The 18,880-nt window shown below is 40.1% G+C and overlaps 1 protein-coding gene and 1 pseudogene across 1 annotated transcript; both read right to left on the reverse strand.

The window, feature by feature from the left end:
• Window positions 1-12,752: 12,752 nt before the first annotated feature.
• On the reverse strand, window positions 12,753-16,787 carry LOC147938010 (uncharacterized; annotated as a pseudogene).
• Window positions 16,788-16,907: 120 nt separating this feature from the next.
• On the reverse strand, window positions 16,908-17,909 carry LOC147938011 (uncharacterized). Its single transcript, XM_087467677.1, has 2 exons — window positions 17,531-17,909; window positions 16,908-17,443 (listed from the first exon to the last, which is right to left on the reverse strand). Exons 1-2 carry the CDS (start codon window positions 17,907-17,909, stop codon window positions 16,908-16,910), a joined length of 915 nt encoding a protein of 304 aa, XP_087323803.1.
• Between the last annotated feature and the right edge of the window lie 971 nt (window positions 17,910-18,880).

The raw sequence follows: 18,880 nt of genomic DNA on the forward strand, positions 1-18,880 counted from the left end.
TAATATTATACCTTTTTTGTAAGGTGAACGAACAACAACCAAAGCGTTATGATTTTTGGATCTTGCTTTCCAAGAAACCACTATATGAACAGGAAAATAAATATGATCAGTCGATAGTCATAAAAAATAGCAAGATCGGAATACAAATATAAATTTGAGAACATGATGAAAGAATTATTGAAATTGGTAAAATTATTAATTTAATAGAAGAGAGTTTTTTTGAGAAGATGATTAAAGAATTAAACGTAAAACCTCAACCAAAAAGGCACAATATTATACCTTTTTGTAAGGTGAACCAACAACAACCAAAGCGTTATGATTATTGGATCTTGCTTTCCAAGAAACCACTACATGAACAGGAAAATAAATAGGATCACTCGATGAATCATAAAAAACATCAAGATCGGAATACAAATATAAATTTGAGAACATGATGAAAGAATTATTGAAATTGATAAAACTATAAATTCAAGAGAAGATAGTTTTTTTCTTTTTTCTTTGTTGAGTTATGGTGAAAGCAAACTATAGCATTGTATTTATAGTTGTAAAAGACCTATTTTTTTAGGATTTCCAGTAAGGAGGTGTATTGTCGTCGGTTTTTTTTTTCATGTAGAAGCCCATTAATTTTTAGATTAACGTCGATCTATCTATAAACAATCTAAGCCCACTAATTATCTCAAATCTGTAGAATTTCTTACTTTAATAAACGTACAGTGTTAACGATACTAGTAGTATAAAGAGCATGTGTTAGCTCTCTCTTTCTTATCTATGAATAATTTGGGTTTGTAAACTTCTAAGAACTTGTTCCTCATCGTTGAGCTGGTTTCTCTTTTCGAGATTCTTGCTGGTGAGATGACGTTGCTGCATTTTCTATTAACGTTTTATCGTTTATCATTTCTATCTTTGATTTTCTTATTGTGTTATTGATTATCGTTATCATTGGTATCAGAGCTAAGTGAATCCTTGGATATGATGGCGGTGGAAACGAGATCTCAACTTACTCGTGCTGAAGAAGTGGTGGAAACGGTTGGTATGGTGGTGCCGGTGACGGAAACTACACTGGATTCTCTGGGTTCTCAGATTGCTCAGGTACTTGATCGAACTTCAGCTTTAGAAGTTGCGCTTGTTGAACAAAATAAAAAAATTGGCGCAAACATTGCGGATATGTTTGAAATGGCAAAGATGAAGCTTGGACAACAAGCTTCGTCCAGTGGAAAACAAATCTGTGATGGTGAAGCACCAGTAGTATCGGCGACACCGGAGCACTTGGTGGAGAGTTCTGATCGTAGCTGAGGAAATGGATCGGGATATCAAAGAAGAGGTGAGGGATCGGGGAGTCAAAACAGAGGAGATGGCTCGGGATATCAAAACAGATGTGACGGATTGGGTTATCAGAATCATTACTCGGGGTTAACTCGGGTTGGAAAGGTCGATTTCCCCAGATTCAATGGAGAACGCATGTCGGAGTGGTTTTTCAAGGTGGAGGACTTCTTCTCTCTTGATTTCACCCAAGTAGATTTCAAGGTTAAGATGGCGGCGATGCATTTTGACGGTCATGCGGCGGCTTGGCATCAGTCTATGGTTCAGACGCCGTTGGGAAGGAATGTTTTGCGTGATTGGCCATCTTATAAACTGTTATTGCAGGAGCGCTTTGAGGATGTGTTGGATGATCCTATTGCAAAGCTTAAACAGTTGCAGGAAACAAATGGTATTGTTGATTACCATCAACGTTTTTGGTTGATCAGGAACAGGTTGACACTCTCGGAGGAGTACTTGATGAGAGCTTATCTGGCAGGACTTAGGTTGGACACACAAATGCATATCCGCATGTTTCAACCCCTGAAAGGACCCAACCTTTTTTGTTTTAATAATAAATATTAATAAATATAAATATAATGATAATAAATAAACTACAACTAGTGGTCCCATACCCACTAGCCACCTAACCACAATCACATACAACAACGGAATAACAAATACCAATATCCAATAATAATCCAAATAATAATTCAACATTAATTCCAAATTATAACTAATGATCCAAGCAACATAAACCAGAGAACCATCAATCCTAAACAACATTCTAGGACTCAACTCTAGCAACCTAGCAGAAGCCAGACAACCAAGCGAACCACTATAACATCCTCCTCTTCATTGCCGTGATTTCGCGATCACACTTTGCCTTTACCTGCACCACAAACACAAATTGCAATGCATGAGTATTTTATAAACACTCAGTAAGGCAATCCTCCCATCTACTGGGCTATACACACAAGCAATAGAGTCATCTCTAACCATCAAACAACAATCAACAATCAGTAATAACAAACCAGGACTCTACATCAACCGACACCAACATGCATCGACCGACACCAACTGGGGATGCATCGACCGACACAGGATTGCATCGATTGATGCTCGATGCACTTGCATCGACCGACACTCGCACTGCATCGACCGACGCATGCTCGACATCACATGAAAACCCTAGAGTTTTACGCGCCGTCCTCGCACTTGCATCGACCGACGCAATATATGCATCGACCTATGCAATGTCGAGCATCGTGTTTTCCCCAAAGCTTCTCACCGGATCTTCGTTCTTACAACCACAAAACTCGATCCCAAGCCACAAGAAAGCTTTCTAACGTCCCAATTATCAACCTAACAAGTCTAAGAACACACAATAAGCAAATTAGAGAGTTCTCTAGCTTAGATAAGCCATGGTCCTGCACTTACCTTTGCCAAGACGAATCTAAACCCCAAACAAGCAAGAACACACTTCCAGGAAGCTCCTACAACGATCCCAGCTACAGATCTCTACAGAAACTGCGTCAAATCACCCAAAATCTCCAAGAACTCTCAAGAACTTTTTCTCTCTTCTGTTTTCTCTCAAAAACGGCCAAAGGTCGACTAATGAGACAGAAGAAACGATTAAGGATTTTTCCTTCTCCCTTTGCCCAAAACGCAGCGTTTAACTTAAGTCAAAACACAGAAAACTGAACCTGCATCGACCGATGCACCTTCTGCATCGACCGATGCAATCCCCAAACCGGGATTTCGGTTCACGGATGTTACAATTCTCCTCCACCAATCTAGATTTGTCCTCAAATCTCAAACAACCATCAGCCAATGACTCCCGTGCAACCGTCTCCACGGCCCACACTCCTCCGACCGATCTACATAAGGTCATCTCTAGGCGATAGACTCACGCTCCAGGCATCATTTGCTCTCGACTTTTGGACTTTCCTTTACTCATAGGCCTAAACCTTGAGTTTTTATTGGCTCTTCATTAGACCTAAGTCTGCATGCCAAAATGCTGGCTCCTCATCGGGCCTAAACCCGCATGACATAATATATAAGGAAAATCTAATACTCTTCTCTTGGGTTGCCACCCTACAGCGCACCCCCGGATCGTCATCCGAAGTCGATATACCAACCATACTCCCAAGCCACAAAGTCTCAGAATATGGCAGTACTAGGAGAACCTAAGTCCCGCTAGAGTCGCGAGCAAACAATTCTGAACACGTCTGAGTCCTATCCCTATCCAGGTTTCCTTCCCGTGGCTCGCGTAAAAACATCTCAATGTCCTACCAACCACATATCCCCTCACTGGAATACCTCATGACCACACAATGATCATATACATGCCACAAGGGCCAAACAATCCTAAACAGGACCGCCACCAAGGCCAAACAATTTGTCCAAAACAGGACCATCACAAAGACCAAATAATCTGTCCTAAATAGGACCGCCTAAACAGGCACTCTGGCTAAACAGCCCGCCACAAAGGCCATCTGTCCCGAAGGACCATCTGTCCCGAAGGACCATCTGTCCTGAGGGACCATTTTTCCCGAGGGACCATATGTCCCGAGGGACCATCTGTCCCGAGATGCATCATCTCCTTGAGCATGGAAAAATATCGTCCATGTGCTCCTGAATCCGCAGCAATTGGCTGCCGCTCCTTCGCCACCACTGGTGGCACTACCTGAGCTTGAGCCGGTACCACTGGTGGTAACCGCTCCAACAACTGTGCTAGCATAGCCGCAAAGTCTGCACCAGGGACTTCACCCGCTGGGACTCCCACACCTGAGACCCTAGCACCACCGGCCACTGGAGCATCAACACCGCCCCCTCCGGCCACACTCACTGAATCCCCCGGAACACCCTGCGACTCGCCAACACCCTCAACTGTCAAACTCTGGTCCTCGGTCTCACTAACCTCTGAGACTCTGCCCCTACCACGACCATGTCTGCGTCCACGACCACATCTGCGTCCACGACCACGACCAGCAACAGTACCATCTCTAGCCATATGCACTACCATGAACAGAAGACTAAGCAAACAATTAATATCAAACACAGAAATATAAACTCACCGTGGAATCACAAAGTAGGTCGAAGAAGATGTTCTATGACTCCATGCCACACACAATTGACTAACTCACATAATCAATCAAAGCATACAAATCCCAAACATCTACAACACAAAGCCTAGTGAACCCAAACCTAGAACCGTAAGGGCTCTGATACCAAACTGAAAGGACCCAACTTTTTTTTTTAATAATAAATATTAATAAATATAAATATAATGATAATAAATAAACTACAACTAGTGTTCCCATATCCACTAGCCACCTAACCACAATCACATACAACAGCGGAATAACAAATACCAATATCCAATAATAATTCAACATTAATTCCAAATCATAACTAATGATCCAAACAACATAAACTAGAGAACCAACAATCCTAAACAACATTCTAGGACTCAACTCTAGCAACCTAGCAGAAGCCAGACAACCAAGCAAACCACTAGAACATCCTCCTCTTCATTGCCCTGATTCAATGATCACATTTTGCCTTTACCTGCACCACAAACACAAATTGCAATGCATGAGTATTTTATAAACACTCAGTAAGGCAATCCTCCCATCTACTGGTCTATACACACAAGCAATAGAGTCATCTCTAACCATCAAACAACAATCAACAATCAATAATAACAAACCAGGACTCTGCATCGACCGACACCAACATGCATCGACCGACACCAACTGGGGATGCATCGACCAACACAGGGTTGCATCGATTGATGCTCGATGCACTTGCATCGACCGACACTCGCACTGCATCGACCGACGCATGCTCGACATCACACGAAAACCCTAAAGTTTTACGTGCCGTCTGGTGAGGTGGAAGAGGAACCTGGTGAGGAAGAACATTTCGAGAGTCTGGTTACTACTGAGGATGAAGTAAACACGCCAAGAGTCTCAATCAATGCTGTCTCAGGGATCACTGACTATCATACTCTAAAGGTGAGGGGTACTCATGGGAAGAAGGTAATGTTCATCCTCTTAGATACGGGATCAACACACAATTTTATGGATCCTCGTGCGGCTAAAGCACTTGGAGTTACAGTTCAACTGCAGGGTTTGCCAGAGTGACGGTAGCAGATGGCAGTAAGTTGGGTGTACATGGGAGAGTTTCGCAGTTTGAGTGGTTGTTCCAAGGTAATCTTTTCAAGGATGATTTTATGCTAATTCCACTAGGAGGCTGTGATATGGTTCTTGGAGTTCAGTGGTTAGCACCATTGGGAGACATGACTTGGAATCTGCAGAAACTAGAAATGGGATTCTGGTGGAAGCGACAAAGAATTTTGCTTCATGGGATAAAACAAGGAGCTGTTAGGACAATGAAGGCTACCAAGTTTAATAAAGCTCAAGAGGAAGGAGCTCAAATTTCTATGATATGCGCTCAGGAAGTAGTCGAGCAAACTGATATGATGTTGTTTGTAATAGAGACAAGTCAAAACGAAAACGCCACTAATGAATTGATCGAGAAGTTAAAGCAGAATTACTCTGACATTTTTGAGGAACCAACAGCTCTCCCTCCTTTCAGAGAGAATCATAACCACAAGATTGTGTTGAAAGAAGGTTCTGACCCTGTTAATCAGAGACCTTGTCGTTATGTAGTCTATCAAAAGGACGAAATTGACAGGATTTTTCAAGATTTGTTGAAAGATGGTACCATTCAAATCAGTTCAAGTCCTTTCTCCTCTCCGGTAGTGTTGGTAAAGAAGAAGGATGGAACTTGGCGGTTGTGTGTGGATTACAGGGATTTAAATGGTTTGACAATCAAGAACAGATTTCCCATTCCCTTGATTGAGGATTTATTGGTTGAATTGGGAGGTTCTGCAGTCTTTTCTAAAATTGATTTGAGGGCAGGCTATCATCAGGTTCGTATGGAACCCGAGGACATTCACAAGACGGCATTCAAAACACACAGTGGACATTCTGAATATCTAGTGATGCCATTTGACTTAACTAATGCCCCTGCAACATTTCAAGCGTTGATGAATTCAGTGTTCAAGGAGTTCCTGCGCAAATTTGTCCTTGTCTTTTTTGATGACATTTTGGTCTATAGTTCGACTATGGAGGATCACATCATACATTTACAACAAGTGTTTCATACTATGAGAGGGAATCAGTTGTATGCCAAGGAGAGTAAGTGCGCGTTTGCAACAACTAAAGTTGAGTATTTGGGGCATTTTATTGGTGCTGGTGGTGTGTCTACGGACCCTGCCAAGGTCAACGCTGTTGCAGAGTGGCCAATACCAGTTAATTTGAAGCAGTTACGAGGGTTCTTGGGTTTAGCAGGGTACTACCGTCGTTTTGTCAAGAATTTTGGCACCATTGCTAGACCCCTAACTCTGCTGACAAAAAAAGATGCGTTTGTGTGGACTGCGGATGCTACAGAGGCTTTTACAAGGTTGAAAACGGCGTTAAGCCAAGCTCCTGTCTTAGCTTTACCAGTATTCGATAAGCCTTTTTTGGTGGAAACTGATGCAAGTACAAGGGGAATTAGAGCAGTACTTATGCAAGAAGGACACCCTTTGGCTTTTATTAGTCGTCACTTGAAGGGGAAACAACTGGACTTATCTATTTATGAGAAGGAGCTTTTAGTTGTGGTGTTTGCTGTGCAGAAGTGGCGTCATTACCTCCTTCCTAACCACTTTGTTATTAAAACGGACCAACGGAGCCTCAAGTATCTTCTGTAGCAACGTTTGAACACGCCAATTCAACAGCAATGGCTTCCCAAGTTGTTGGAGTTCGATTATGAGATACAATACAGGCAAGGAAAGGAAAATGTGGTTGCTGATGCGTTATCTCGAGTCGATAGAGCTGAGGTACTTCATATGGCTATGTCTGTGTTGGAATGTGACTTGCTGAAGGACATTCAAGCTCACTATGAAACATACATAGAGTTAAAGCAGCTCATTGAGGAGCTCGCTTCAAATCCAAATGCGAGGAAGCGTTACTCATGGGTACAATCGTTTTTGAGAAGGAATAGTAAGATTGTAGTGCCTAATGATCCTCAATTACGCAACACCATTTTACAGTGGATGCACTGCTCTGGTACGGGAGGTCACTCTGGTCGTGATGCAACATATCAGAAAGTTAAGGGTTTGTTTTATTGGTGAGGCATGTCCGTGGATATTCAAACTTATATTCGCAGTTGCACTGTTTGTCAGCAATGCAAATATGATACTGCGGCTTATCCAGGGTTATTACAACCACTTGACATCCCTGAAGCAGTTTGGACTGATTTATCTATGGATTTCATCGATGGTCTTCCGGAATCTGCAGGCAAAACGGTTATATTTGTGGTTGTGGACAGACTCACGAAAGCGGCACATTTTATGGCTTTGGCTTATCCATACACTACAGTGTCTGTTGCTCAAGCATTTCTGGATACTGTCTATAGGCTTCATGGTTGCCCTCGCTCTATTGTCAGTGATCGTGACACTGTGTTTCTTAGCACATTTTGGCGTGAATTGTTTACCCTACAAGGTGTTGATCTGCATTTTTCCAGTGCTTATCATCCTCAAAGTGATGGTCAGACAGAGGTCGTGAACAGGTGTTTGGAGACTTATCTCCGCTGTATGTGCAGTGACCGTCCTCAAATGTGGAGCCAATGGTTTTCGTTAGCTGAATTTTGGTATAATACTAATTTTCATACTGCAACACAGATTAGTCCGTTTGAAGCTATTTACGGACAAGCCCCTCCTCTACACCTTCCTTATTTACCTGGTGAATCTAAGGTGGCAGTGGTGGCAAGAAGTTTACAGGAAAGGGAACAAATGCTTTTGATTCTGAAGTTTCACCTCTTAAGAGATCAGCATCGCATGAAGCAGTTCGCTGATTCTCATCGCACGGAGAGGGAGTTTATTGTGGGAGATACGGTTTTTGTCAAATTGCAGCCTTATCGTCAAGGTTCTGTGGTCGTTCGTGCTAATCAGAAGCTGTCGCCAAAGTACTTTGGTCCTTATAAGGTAGTTGATCGCTGTGGTAAGGTCGCATACAAGCTATCGCTTCCGGAGGGTTCGCTTATACATCCGATGTTCCATGTGTCCCAATTAAAGGCGGTAGTAGGTAATGTGCTCACTTCGACTCAAATACCGTATGTGGTTGTTGATGTTCTTCTCAAGGAACCTGTGGTTATCTTGGATCGGAAGATGGTAAAGTGGCAAGGACGAGCTGCAACAATGCTATTGGTACAGTGGACGAATGAGACTGAAGCGGAGGCAACGTGGGAATATCTCTTTGACTTGCAGAAGAAGTTTCCAGCTTTTGAACCTTGTGGTCAAGGTTCTTCGAACATGGGAGCTTTGATATAGCATTTGGGAGCTGGCATTTGGCACGTGTGAAGAGGATAAGAAGAGATTGAAGTCACGTGCGAGTAATGGTGAGCTGTACTGTTGAGCTGTGGAGTTGAGAATGTCGGTTGCAGAAACGTCAACGTCACGGCGGTTAATAAACGTTAACTGTGTTAACGATACTAGTAGTATGAAGAGCATGTGTTAGCTCTCTCTTTCTTATCTATGAATAATTTGGGTTTGTAAACTTTTAAGAACTTGTTCCTCATCGTTTAGCTGGTTTCTCTCTTCGAGATTCTTGCTGGTGAGATGCGTTGCTGCGTTTTCTATGAACGTTGTATCGTTTATCATTTCTATCTTTGATTTTCTTCTTGTGTTATTGATTATCATTATCACAGCTTCACTATCTAAACTTTCCAGCATCAGCATAGTTCGGGGATCCTTCCATCTAGTCCTATCTTTTTCAGTTCTTCTTCGTTTAGCTTCTCTTTTCTAACCTTTTGCTCCCTTCCCCAAATTTCTTTGAAATCTCCAAATATGGGTAGCTGTTCAATCAATGGTTGGAGTTGTTTTCTGGCGAACCTCACCACCCTCTATAAGTACCCAACCCCCATGACCGCAGATCGAAAGTGCACTCAACTTTTCATACCTCAATTCGGAAGTCTGGTTTCACCTGAAATCTTCAACTTGGCTTCGGTGATGGGAGGAGATCTTCTCCTTGTACCATCAGCTGCGCCTTGTCAGGGGAAGATGTCGATGGCGCACGTTGAGGGTTTTTTCAGGGCCACGGTCTTCAATATTTTTTGGACCTCCGCTTCAGCCAAACATCATCGCCAGAGCTTGGCAGGGCCGAACCTGTTTCTTCCGGAGATGTATCATTCAATGCAAATCTCGTCAATCTCTCCTTTCAGCCGCAAAACTTTCAACTTCAAAGGGTCACCAATTGAAAACCGTAGTTTTCCTTTGTTGTGCCTAAAATTTGACAATGGCCCATTAACATATGTTCAACCTCAGCCCATCTTGCTAAACATCAAGTCCAATTCCTTTTCTCCTTTGCCAAGCCTTAGCATGTATCTAGATATAGTTCGTGGTTATACTCTCCTAGGCAGAAGACTCCTCTCGAGATTTAAACCAACTAGATCGCTAGGTTTGTGCACTCATTCTATTAGAACCCTGGTATATGCTCTTCATGTGGCAATCATTTCTGCTGTTATCTCCTTAAAGTCTCTTGGCGTTTTAGCCCTGAATTCATATTGCCAACAGTTTGATTATGGCTTTGGAAGACCCTAAGTCAACAATCACTCCTTGCCAATACTAGCTAGCGACTTTAGCCAGCATTAAGAGACCATCACTTCTATATGCAGTGTTGAAACGATCCGACATTTTTTTTTAATATAATAATTCTCTAGTGATCCCCTACTCACTAACACCCCAACCACATTCAAACCAACAGCAGAAATAACCAAACATTAAACCAATGAATTAAATAACCAATAACGAATAAATCAAATAACATCTATCCAACAATGCCCATAACATAAACCAAGTCATATAACAATAAACCAGCAACCTAAAAAACCGTTCTACACCACATTCCACTATAGCAACCGATCAGCAACATTGAACAAAACAACCGAGCCTATAGAACATCATCCTCTTCATCGGCTTGATTCCACAATCACACTTTTCCTTTACATGCACCACAACACAAATGAGATGCGTGAGTATTATCATAAATACTCTGTGAGGCGATCCTCCCATCTACTGGGCTATACACACTTGCGAAAAGACAAGCACAAACAATACACAAAGGAAGACAATTAAACCAGACAACTCTGAACACGTGCGTCGACTCTGCACACTTGCGTCGACCGACGTACACCTTGCGTTGACCGATGCACTCCTTGAATCAACCGATGCAATTACTCCAAGTCCCTAGATGCATCGACCGTTGCACTCCGATGCAACTCCTCGTGTTGCCGTCAAATTCTTAACTGCGTCGACCAATTCAACTCCTTTCATCAATCGATGTAGTCGCGCAACGCATCACCACTCACGATCTGCCCCGTCTCCTCTTGACTCCATGATGCCGAAAATGACTCTAAAGGCCACAAAAGCTCACAACAAACACTCACAAACGAGCGCATAAGGAAACAACACCCTAAAACACACAATCAAACATCTAATCGGTTAGATCAGCCATGGTCACATACTCACCTTTGAGAATGACAAAAACTGATTCTAAAATCACGAAAATAACTTCTTAGCAAGCTCCTCTCATGTTCTCCGCTTTAGATCTCAACTCCCACAGATAGATCTCTCAGAAACAGGCAAGGAACTTTTTCCGAAACTTACAGGAAAAATTCTCTGGAACTTTTAAAGCTATAGATACGAAAAGTGTCTGAAATCCTACAAGGACGTCGAGTTTACACTTAAACACCCAAGCATTAAGGTTTCCAAAACCCAAAACGCGTCAACCCGTGCATTTCACTTAAGTCATCCCGCAAAAACAGACCTTGCATCGACCGATGCACAAGCTGCATCGATCGATGCACATCCCAAACCAGGATTTTGGTTCACGGGCATTACAAGTGTCGTATTCCTGACAATCGCCAATTAACCTGAAGATCATGTATGTCTCTACTCTGCCCATGTCACGCCAACTACGAAATTTGTGTGAAAGTCTTAATCTCCATGGCCATGACTTTTATGTGAGAGAGGCTTCACCTGTTATGTTACGACTGGATACTTATTTTTAGCGTACCTTTTTAGTAGCTTTAGTGGAAAATTCTCTTACTCACAAGCATCTGAAGTCTTTTAACATGTCCCCTGCACTACTTCAAGTAGCACTTCTCGCTTTCTCGCGCCGGCGAGACACATAGCCATGATCACCTTTTCAACGTCATGTAGTCCTTGCTTGACATTGACCAATCTATCTTCTATTGATTTACTCATGGAAGACTCTTCGGCAACCACTGATCTCTCATGTGTAACATTGCTTTTAGCTGTTAGCCTCAAAGCTCTCTTTGAATCCTTGTTGATGTTTGTTATCTATCTTTGTTTCGCATTGGGGAATGCCTCCTTGTGCTTTTGCTTTAGACTTTGCATCTTTGAATCCTCCCTTTTGTAGTTGACTTAATGAGAATAAAATCAAGTGTTTGACAAAAAAAAAGATGATTCTATATTTTTAAAAAGCCCTCGTCAAAATTTTTTTGAATTTTACGTTTTACCTTTTTTAAAAAAAAACTTTTTGATAGCACAAGAAATATGCCTCCATACTAAGATATCGATAGACCTGAACGCACAATTAGAAAAGTTCAAAGACAACAACAACTCATGGTTGATCAAAGGAACCAAATAATATGCTTGGGCGTTTGGGTATTCGTTCGGTTAGAATCGGGTATTTTGGATTTTTGGGTTTTTGAATTTAGAGGTGTAAGACCCAATCACTACAAGAAAACAGCCAGTTTTCGAGTGAGAGAATCGTCGGTAGACCGTCGGAAACAGCCTTTTCTGACGAATTACCGAGAAAGAAAAGTCCTTAGAAACCGCTTGTCAGAAATTAGAAATCGTCTGAAATCCGTCGGAAATTTCCGACGAATTTCTAAGGGTGTACAATTTCCAATGGATTTCCAAGGATTCCAAATTACCGAGGAATTTTCAAGGGGACTTGTTTTCCAACGGAATTCCAAGGACAAAACTTTCCGACGTATTTCCAAGAGTCCTGATTTGCGACGGTTTTCCAAGGACAAACGCCTTTCGAGAGATTTCCAAGGGCGTCAAGTTTCCGAGGAATTTCCAAGAGACATGTTTTCCAAGGGATTTCCGAGGGTCACGTTTCCGAGGAATTTCGGACAATGACGGAGTTGCCGAGGACTTTCTTAGGGCTCTTATATATAAACGAAAATAAAAATAAAAACAAAAATATAAAATAAAAATAGAAATTCTTTAATAATAAATAAAGTATTATATATATCAAAAAGCTGAAAATAAATACATAAATGTCCTAATACAAAATATATACATACCAAACACATAATTATCCAACTAAATAACATTTTTCATAAATTTAAAATAGTTTAGAAAAAAAAAATTAGCTAGAATTAGGAAGAGGGAATTGTCCAGGAAATTGGGAGGAAATAAAACTTTGAAGTTGGGAAGTCTGGATAAATTGTTCCTTAATCTGGAGGTTTTCTTGCTTTAGTTCTTCAACCGTCGCGTCTTTTTCTTTTACGAGCCGGTTAAGATCTTGAACTTGTTAAACAAGTTCATTGTCCCGAGGAAAAACCGAAGAGACATTCCCACCTCCAGACGCAAGATTTCCTAAACCGGTTCTCCGTCCCTTGGTTAAAGGAATTTCCTAAATAAAAATAATAATTAATTAATGATTGGAAATAAATAAAAAGACAAAACAATATATTCAAATATACCTCAAGACACATTTGGTTGACTTCTGGACGAGGTATATCAACTATGGGTGAGCTATCTTCAGAGAGTTGTGTAAGCCGTTCCATCTTCCGGAGCTTAATCTTCTGAATCCGTTCTGCGATAACCATATCTTGAATTTGTCCAGTTTTCTTGCTTGTGTGGGTGGCTTCCATAACTTCTAACCAATCAGGTGCAATCCCTCCAGCCTCTATTGTCTACATTTAAAGAAAAACATAACATATTAAATCTAAACAACTTATAACTTCTTGAAAAGTAAAAGTGATTATATTAGAAAACTTACCATTTTTCTCTCATGTTTTTTAAAGGTTATAGAACCTCCATTGTGGGTAGCTGGTCCCTTTCCACCACGTCTGCTCCTACGGTTAATCGACTTTTGTGTTGAATTAGCTTGCGTCTCATCCATATTCCAATATCTGATAAACCCATTCCAAACATCATGTTTTAGACAGTTAGGTATTTTTTTGCCTTGCTTCCACTTTTGCTTCCATGAATACAAGTGATTTCCATAAGACTTTTCGCACTTTATGACAATGACCGCTTTCCCAATTATAATCTTGCCACAAACAGTGAAAAAATAAAAATTAAAATAAATCTAAACATTAAATATTAAAACTTATGAAAAAAAGAAATAACTGTTAACTTACAGCAAATGTCTTGAACCAAATCTTGTTGGTTTCTTTGTCCACATGTTCGTAAGTTTCCCATGGTTTATCCAACTGTGTCTTGAAAATATTAAGTATAGATTTTGTTATTCCATTATCTAAACCAAACCTGAAAACCATGTTTTTAATACTAATTAGTTAAGGACCAATTAATCAATTTCAAATAATTACATAAAGTGAAGTTAATTACCATGTAGCTCCGTTTTCTTCTTCCGGGTGGAGTCTCTGCATATGTTGTCGGTCTGGTTGACTAACAAACTCTTCAATGCTCATAACCGATGGAGGAGCTGAGTTCCTTGTCTCAGGGACACTAGAAGGACTTTGAGATGGTGAGCCACTTTGTGATTGCCGGATCGGGAAACGGTTAGATGACGAAGCATTAAATTCTCCATAAGACCTACACAATTTTATAAAGTAGTAATCAACAAATAAATAAACAGAATTTTTTATAAAACTATTCTAAATCCCAAAATATATAGTAATCAACAAATAAATTCTTTCTAAAATTCTTTCTAAAATTAATTCTAAATTAGTAATCAACAAATAAATAAATTGCTTTCAAAAGCCCAATTCTAAATTAAATTCTTTCTACACAAATAAATTCTTTCTAAAATTAAAATCTAAATCAATATCAAACCCCTAATTCATCAACAAATCCAATCAAGATCTAATTAAATGTATTCAAAAACCTAATTCTAACAAACAAAACTAAGAATCACAAATCAAAATCATAATAAAATATGAAATTTACATGATTTCAGATGTTTGTAGATGGTGACCGGTTGAAGGATACCACCGGCGGAGGGAAGCAGATGACCGGCGGCGGAAAAGAAGCAGATAGCCACCGGCGGAGGGGAGAAGAAGACCACCAGCGGAGGGAAGGAGAAGACCGCAGAGGGAAGAGATGGCCACCGGCGGAGGGGAGAAGAAGACCACCAGCGGAGGGAAGGAGAAGACCCCAGAAGGAAGAGATGGCCACGGTGGAGGGACCAGCGGAGGGAAGGAAAGACCAGCGGCAAGGAAACGAGCGGCGGGGAGGAGAAGACCACCGGCGGAGGGTCAACGAACGGTTTCAACAGTGGAGATGCGATTGGGGACAAAATTAAGAGGCTATGTATATATAAAAACCTTTCAGAGTGACACGAACCGTTGGAAAGCCCTATAAAACAATTAGGGTTTGCCGCGTGAATGAAATAATAGGCGGGTATTATATTTTCGCTTCACAAAACCATCGGAAATTCACTGTCCATCGGAAATTCGTCTGAAAAAATAGCTTCCCTCGGAAATCCGTCGCATAATAATTGCATGTATATTTATTGGCCAGTCAACCATTAACTAAACCAAAGAAAACACATCCGTCGGAACTTCCTCGGAAAGTCAAATCCCTTGGTAATCCATCGGTAATTGCCGAGAAGTTTCTGAGGGATATTATATTTATAACAATTTTACAAAAAATAATTAATCTTAAGAGTTGTTTAAAACTAGACTAAGACATATTGTCAACACAATTACATTTAGGATCATAATAGATAAAAAATCAAATAATTTTTATAAATACAAATAACTTTCCACTAAGTTTCAACCATATCTCTAATATCATCTTATAAACACTTAAGTGTAGATAATGTAATCTTTCAAATGTTATATTTTTTTGTGGTACAATGTATTATAATCTAATTTATTGTCAAATATGGCTTATTATAATATTAGACAACACATTAGATGTATCAAAACTATAAAATTCTTCAAATAAATGAAAATCTCTTGGAAAATCGTCAAAATTTTCCGACAGATTTCAGAGGACGCGGTTTAAGCCTCGGTAATTCATCGGAAATTTCCGAGGGTTTTCCTAGGAAACGAGTTTTTTTTCTTAATATGACTGCATTCGTCTTCCCTTGGGCATCCCTCTGAATTTTCTTACAGATTTCTGAGGACTTATCCGACGGATTTGCGAGGCCGTATTAGTTTTGTTGGTTATCCGTCTGTAATACCGAGACTGATATATATTTTATATATAAATATACAAATACATACCAAATTATATATATAAATTGCTAATTTAAATTTATGAAAATATTATATGAAAACTTCAAGATCTAAAATTTATTTCCATGTTTTGATAAATACATACATATAATTATGAAAATAGAAAATACAAAATTAATACAATTCCTCATCATCGTCATCCGATGAATATTCAGAATTGTCCGAATCAGAAGCATCCTCAAATTCTCCACTCTCTTCCTCAGAATCATCGTAAATCTCGTCATCTACAAAGTTGGTGAAATCAACGACAAGATCAATTTCTAGAGAATGCTCAACCGCTCCTATGGTACCCAATGAGTTTTTCTGCATAGGTTCATGTTCACTATCATCGGAAATCCCAACAATCCTTCCTCTAGGATTTACTGACATCACTGTGGTCCAAGGGTCATTTGCTGCAGTTGCCCGTGGATATCTAATGTAGCATATTTGATAGGCTTGTGAAGCGAGGATGAATGGATCATATTCTTGGAGTCTCTTTCTCAAATGTATTGTTGTGACACCAAATTCGTCATGTTTCACACCAGATCCAACAATTGGATTGTACCACTCACATGAGAAAACAATGCACCGTAAATTGATCATCCCCGGATAACGAACTTCTAAGATTTCGCGAAGGACACCATAGTATACAAGATAACCAGATTGTGCCGACACACCATAATCACAAGTTGGCCTAGTCTTTTTGGGTCTAAGAATCTTGAATGCGTAACCACGAGTACAATACATGGGATAAGCTTCCGCAACATATAAAGGCCCATTAGCAAACTCCAATAACCATGTAGGAAATGATTGCCCTCTAGAAGACATTGTTGTTACCTATAAAAAATATTTTTAGAAAATATTCAAACAGTAAAATAATTTTACTTTGAAATATATATACTAATAAATTTTAAATAAGAAAAACTTACGTAGAATATTATCCAACGACTAAATTCAGCCTGCTTGAGTTTTTGAACTTCATCCTCGCTCATGTCTGGATATGTAAAGCGTACTTGGTCCAAGTAAATCCTATAAATTAATTAACATGAGGATAAATATATTTGCAATTTCAAATATAATAAAAATAAATTAGCATTTCAATTGTAAATTTTTTACCTCTCATACTCCATAAGCTCTTCACAATTTGTGATTATGTACATGTGCAAGTGTTGTACCTCTTCCTCTGTTAGCCTTCGTTTCTTTGCTTTTCCACTTAATCGACCAATTTGGGAAAATATATTTGGGACTTGGACAGGGTAAAAAGGTGTCTCCCCACCGTCATCGTGTCGAGCAGGTTTTTGCATCTTTGTTTGGACGTGTTTCGGAAAATAATATTCTGAGAAGTGTGCGGTTTCTTCGTTGATGCTTTCTGCTATGATAGAACCTTCGACTCTTGCCAAGTTTTTTACTTTCTTCTTAAGAGTGCCCATGTAGCACTCAAAAGGATACATCCATCGATACTGAACAGGACCGCCAAGTGCTAACTCTCGTGGGAGATGAATTGGAAGATGTTCCATAACATCAAAAAAAGACGGTGGAAAAATCTTCTCAAGGTTACATAAGATCACCGGTATATTTTGCTCCAAGCTATGTATCCCTTCTACTGTAAGCGTCCTTGTGCATAAATCTCGAAAGAACACACTTATAGCTGCATATATTATAACATGAAATGTTAAGATATTAATAAACACTGATAATTAGGCATAAAAGTTAAATAATCTGTATGAGAAAATACCTGCAATTTCTTTGTGTACACCATGTGGTAGAAGATGCTGAAAGGCAAATGGAAGGAGGCGCGGCATAATGACATGACAATCATGGTTTTTCATTCCTTGAAACTTCCCTTCTCCCATATTCACGCAGTTACGAAGATTAGATGCATACCCATCAGGAAATTTGACATGCATCATAATCCACTCTAAAAATGCTTTCTTGGAAGATGCATCTAATCGGAATCGAGGGATTGGTGCTTTCCCATTTGGCATGACATGAAGTTTTCTTTGAGAACATATATCAGGCAAGTCCAATCTAGACTTCAAATTTTCTTTTGTCTTTCCTTGAACATTTAGTACGGTGTTCCTGAGATTATCAAAAACGTTATTTTCTGTATGCATGACATCAAGATTGTGCTTCAACAAAAGATCCTTCCAATATGGTAATTCGAAGAAGATACTAAACTTGTGCCAGTTGTGATGATCGCCATATCCATCAACGATATCATGCCCATTACCATCTCAAACCGCTGTCTTCTCAGCACCAAAATCTCTTAACTGATTCAAAATTTCTTCGCCAGAATACTCAGGAGGTGGACTATCAACGACTTGTTTGTTCTTTTTAAATAATGTGGTGCTCCAATGATAAGGATGATCTTCAGGGAGCCATCGTCTGTGACAATCAAACCAACTCGTTTTACGTCCGTGTTTCAGCTGAAATGCATCGGTGTTATCTTGACAATACGGACAAGCTAACCGTCCATGCGTTGTCCATCCAGATAACATACCATAGGCTGGAAAATCGCTTTCACACCATGTTCCCATAACATTTGTAACTCATATATCAATGGCTGCAAAAAAACATCAAGTGATTTCTTCGGATGATCTGGACCTGGATCAAGAATGGTGAGAAAAAGAAACTCCCGTTTCATACACAAAGATGGCGGCAAATTATAAGGTGTCACGATAACTGGCCACAATGAATATTGCCTCCCATGTTTCCCAAAAGGATTAAAACCATCTGTAGACAAACCAAGATAAACGTTCCTTGGCTCATACGCGAAGCCAGGATAGACTGACTGAAAATGTTTCTGTGCTTCTGCATCCGATGGGTGCGCAATTACACCGTCTGATGTATGTTCTGCATGCCATCTCATTGCTCCTACTGTACGCTCTGACTGATACAATCTTTTCAACCTCTCTGCCAACGGTAAATACCACATCCTTTTATATGGTATGGGAACTCTTCCACTTGTGTCCTGATACCGAGGTTTACGACAAAAACGACATGAAGTGCGGCCTTCGTCTTCTCTCCAATAAATCATACAATTATCACTGCACACATCTATCACCTGATATGGCAAACCAAGTCC

Source organism: Camelina sativa, chromosome 9, assembly GCF_030686135.1.
Source record: "Camelina sativa cultivar CO46 ecotype springtype chromosome 9, ASM3068613v1".
Taxonomy (NCBI): Eukaryota; Viridiplantae; Streptophyta; class Magnoliopsida; order Brassicales; family Brassicaceae; genus Camelina; species Camelina sativa.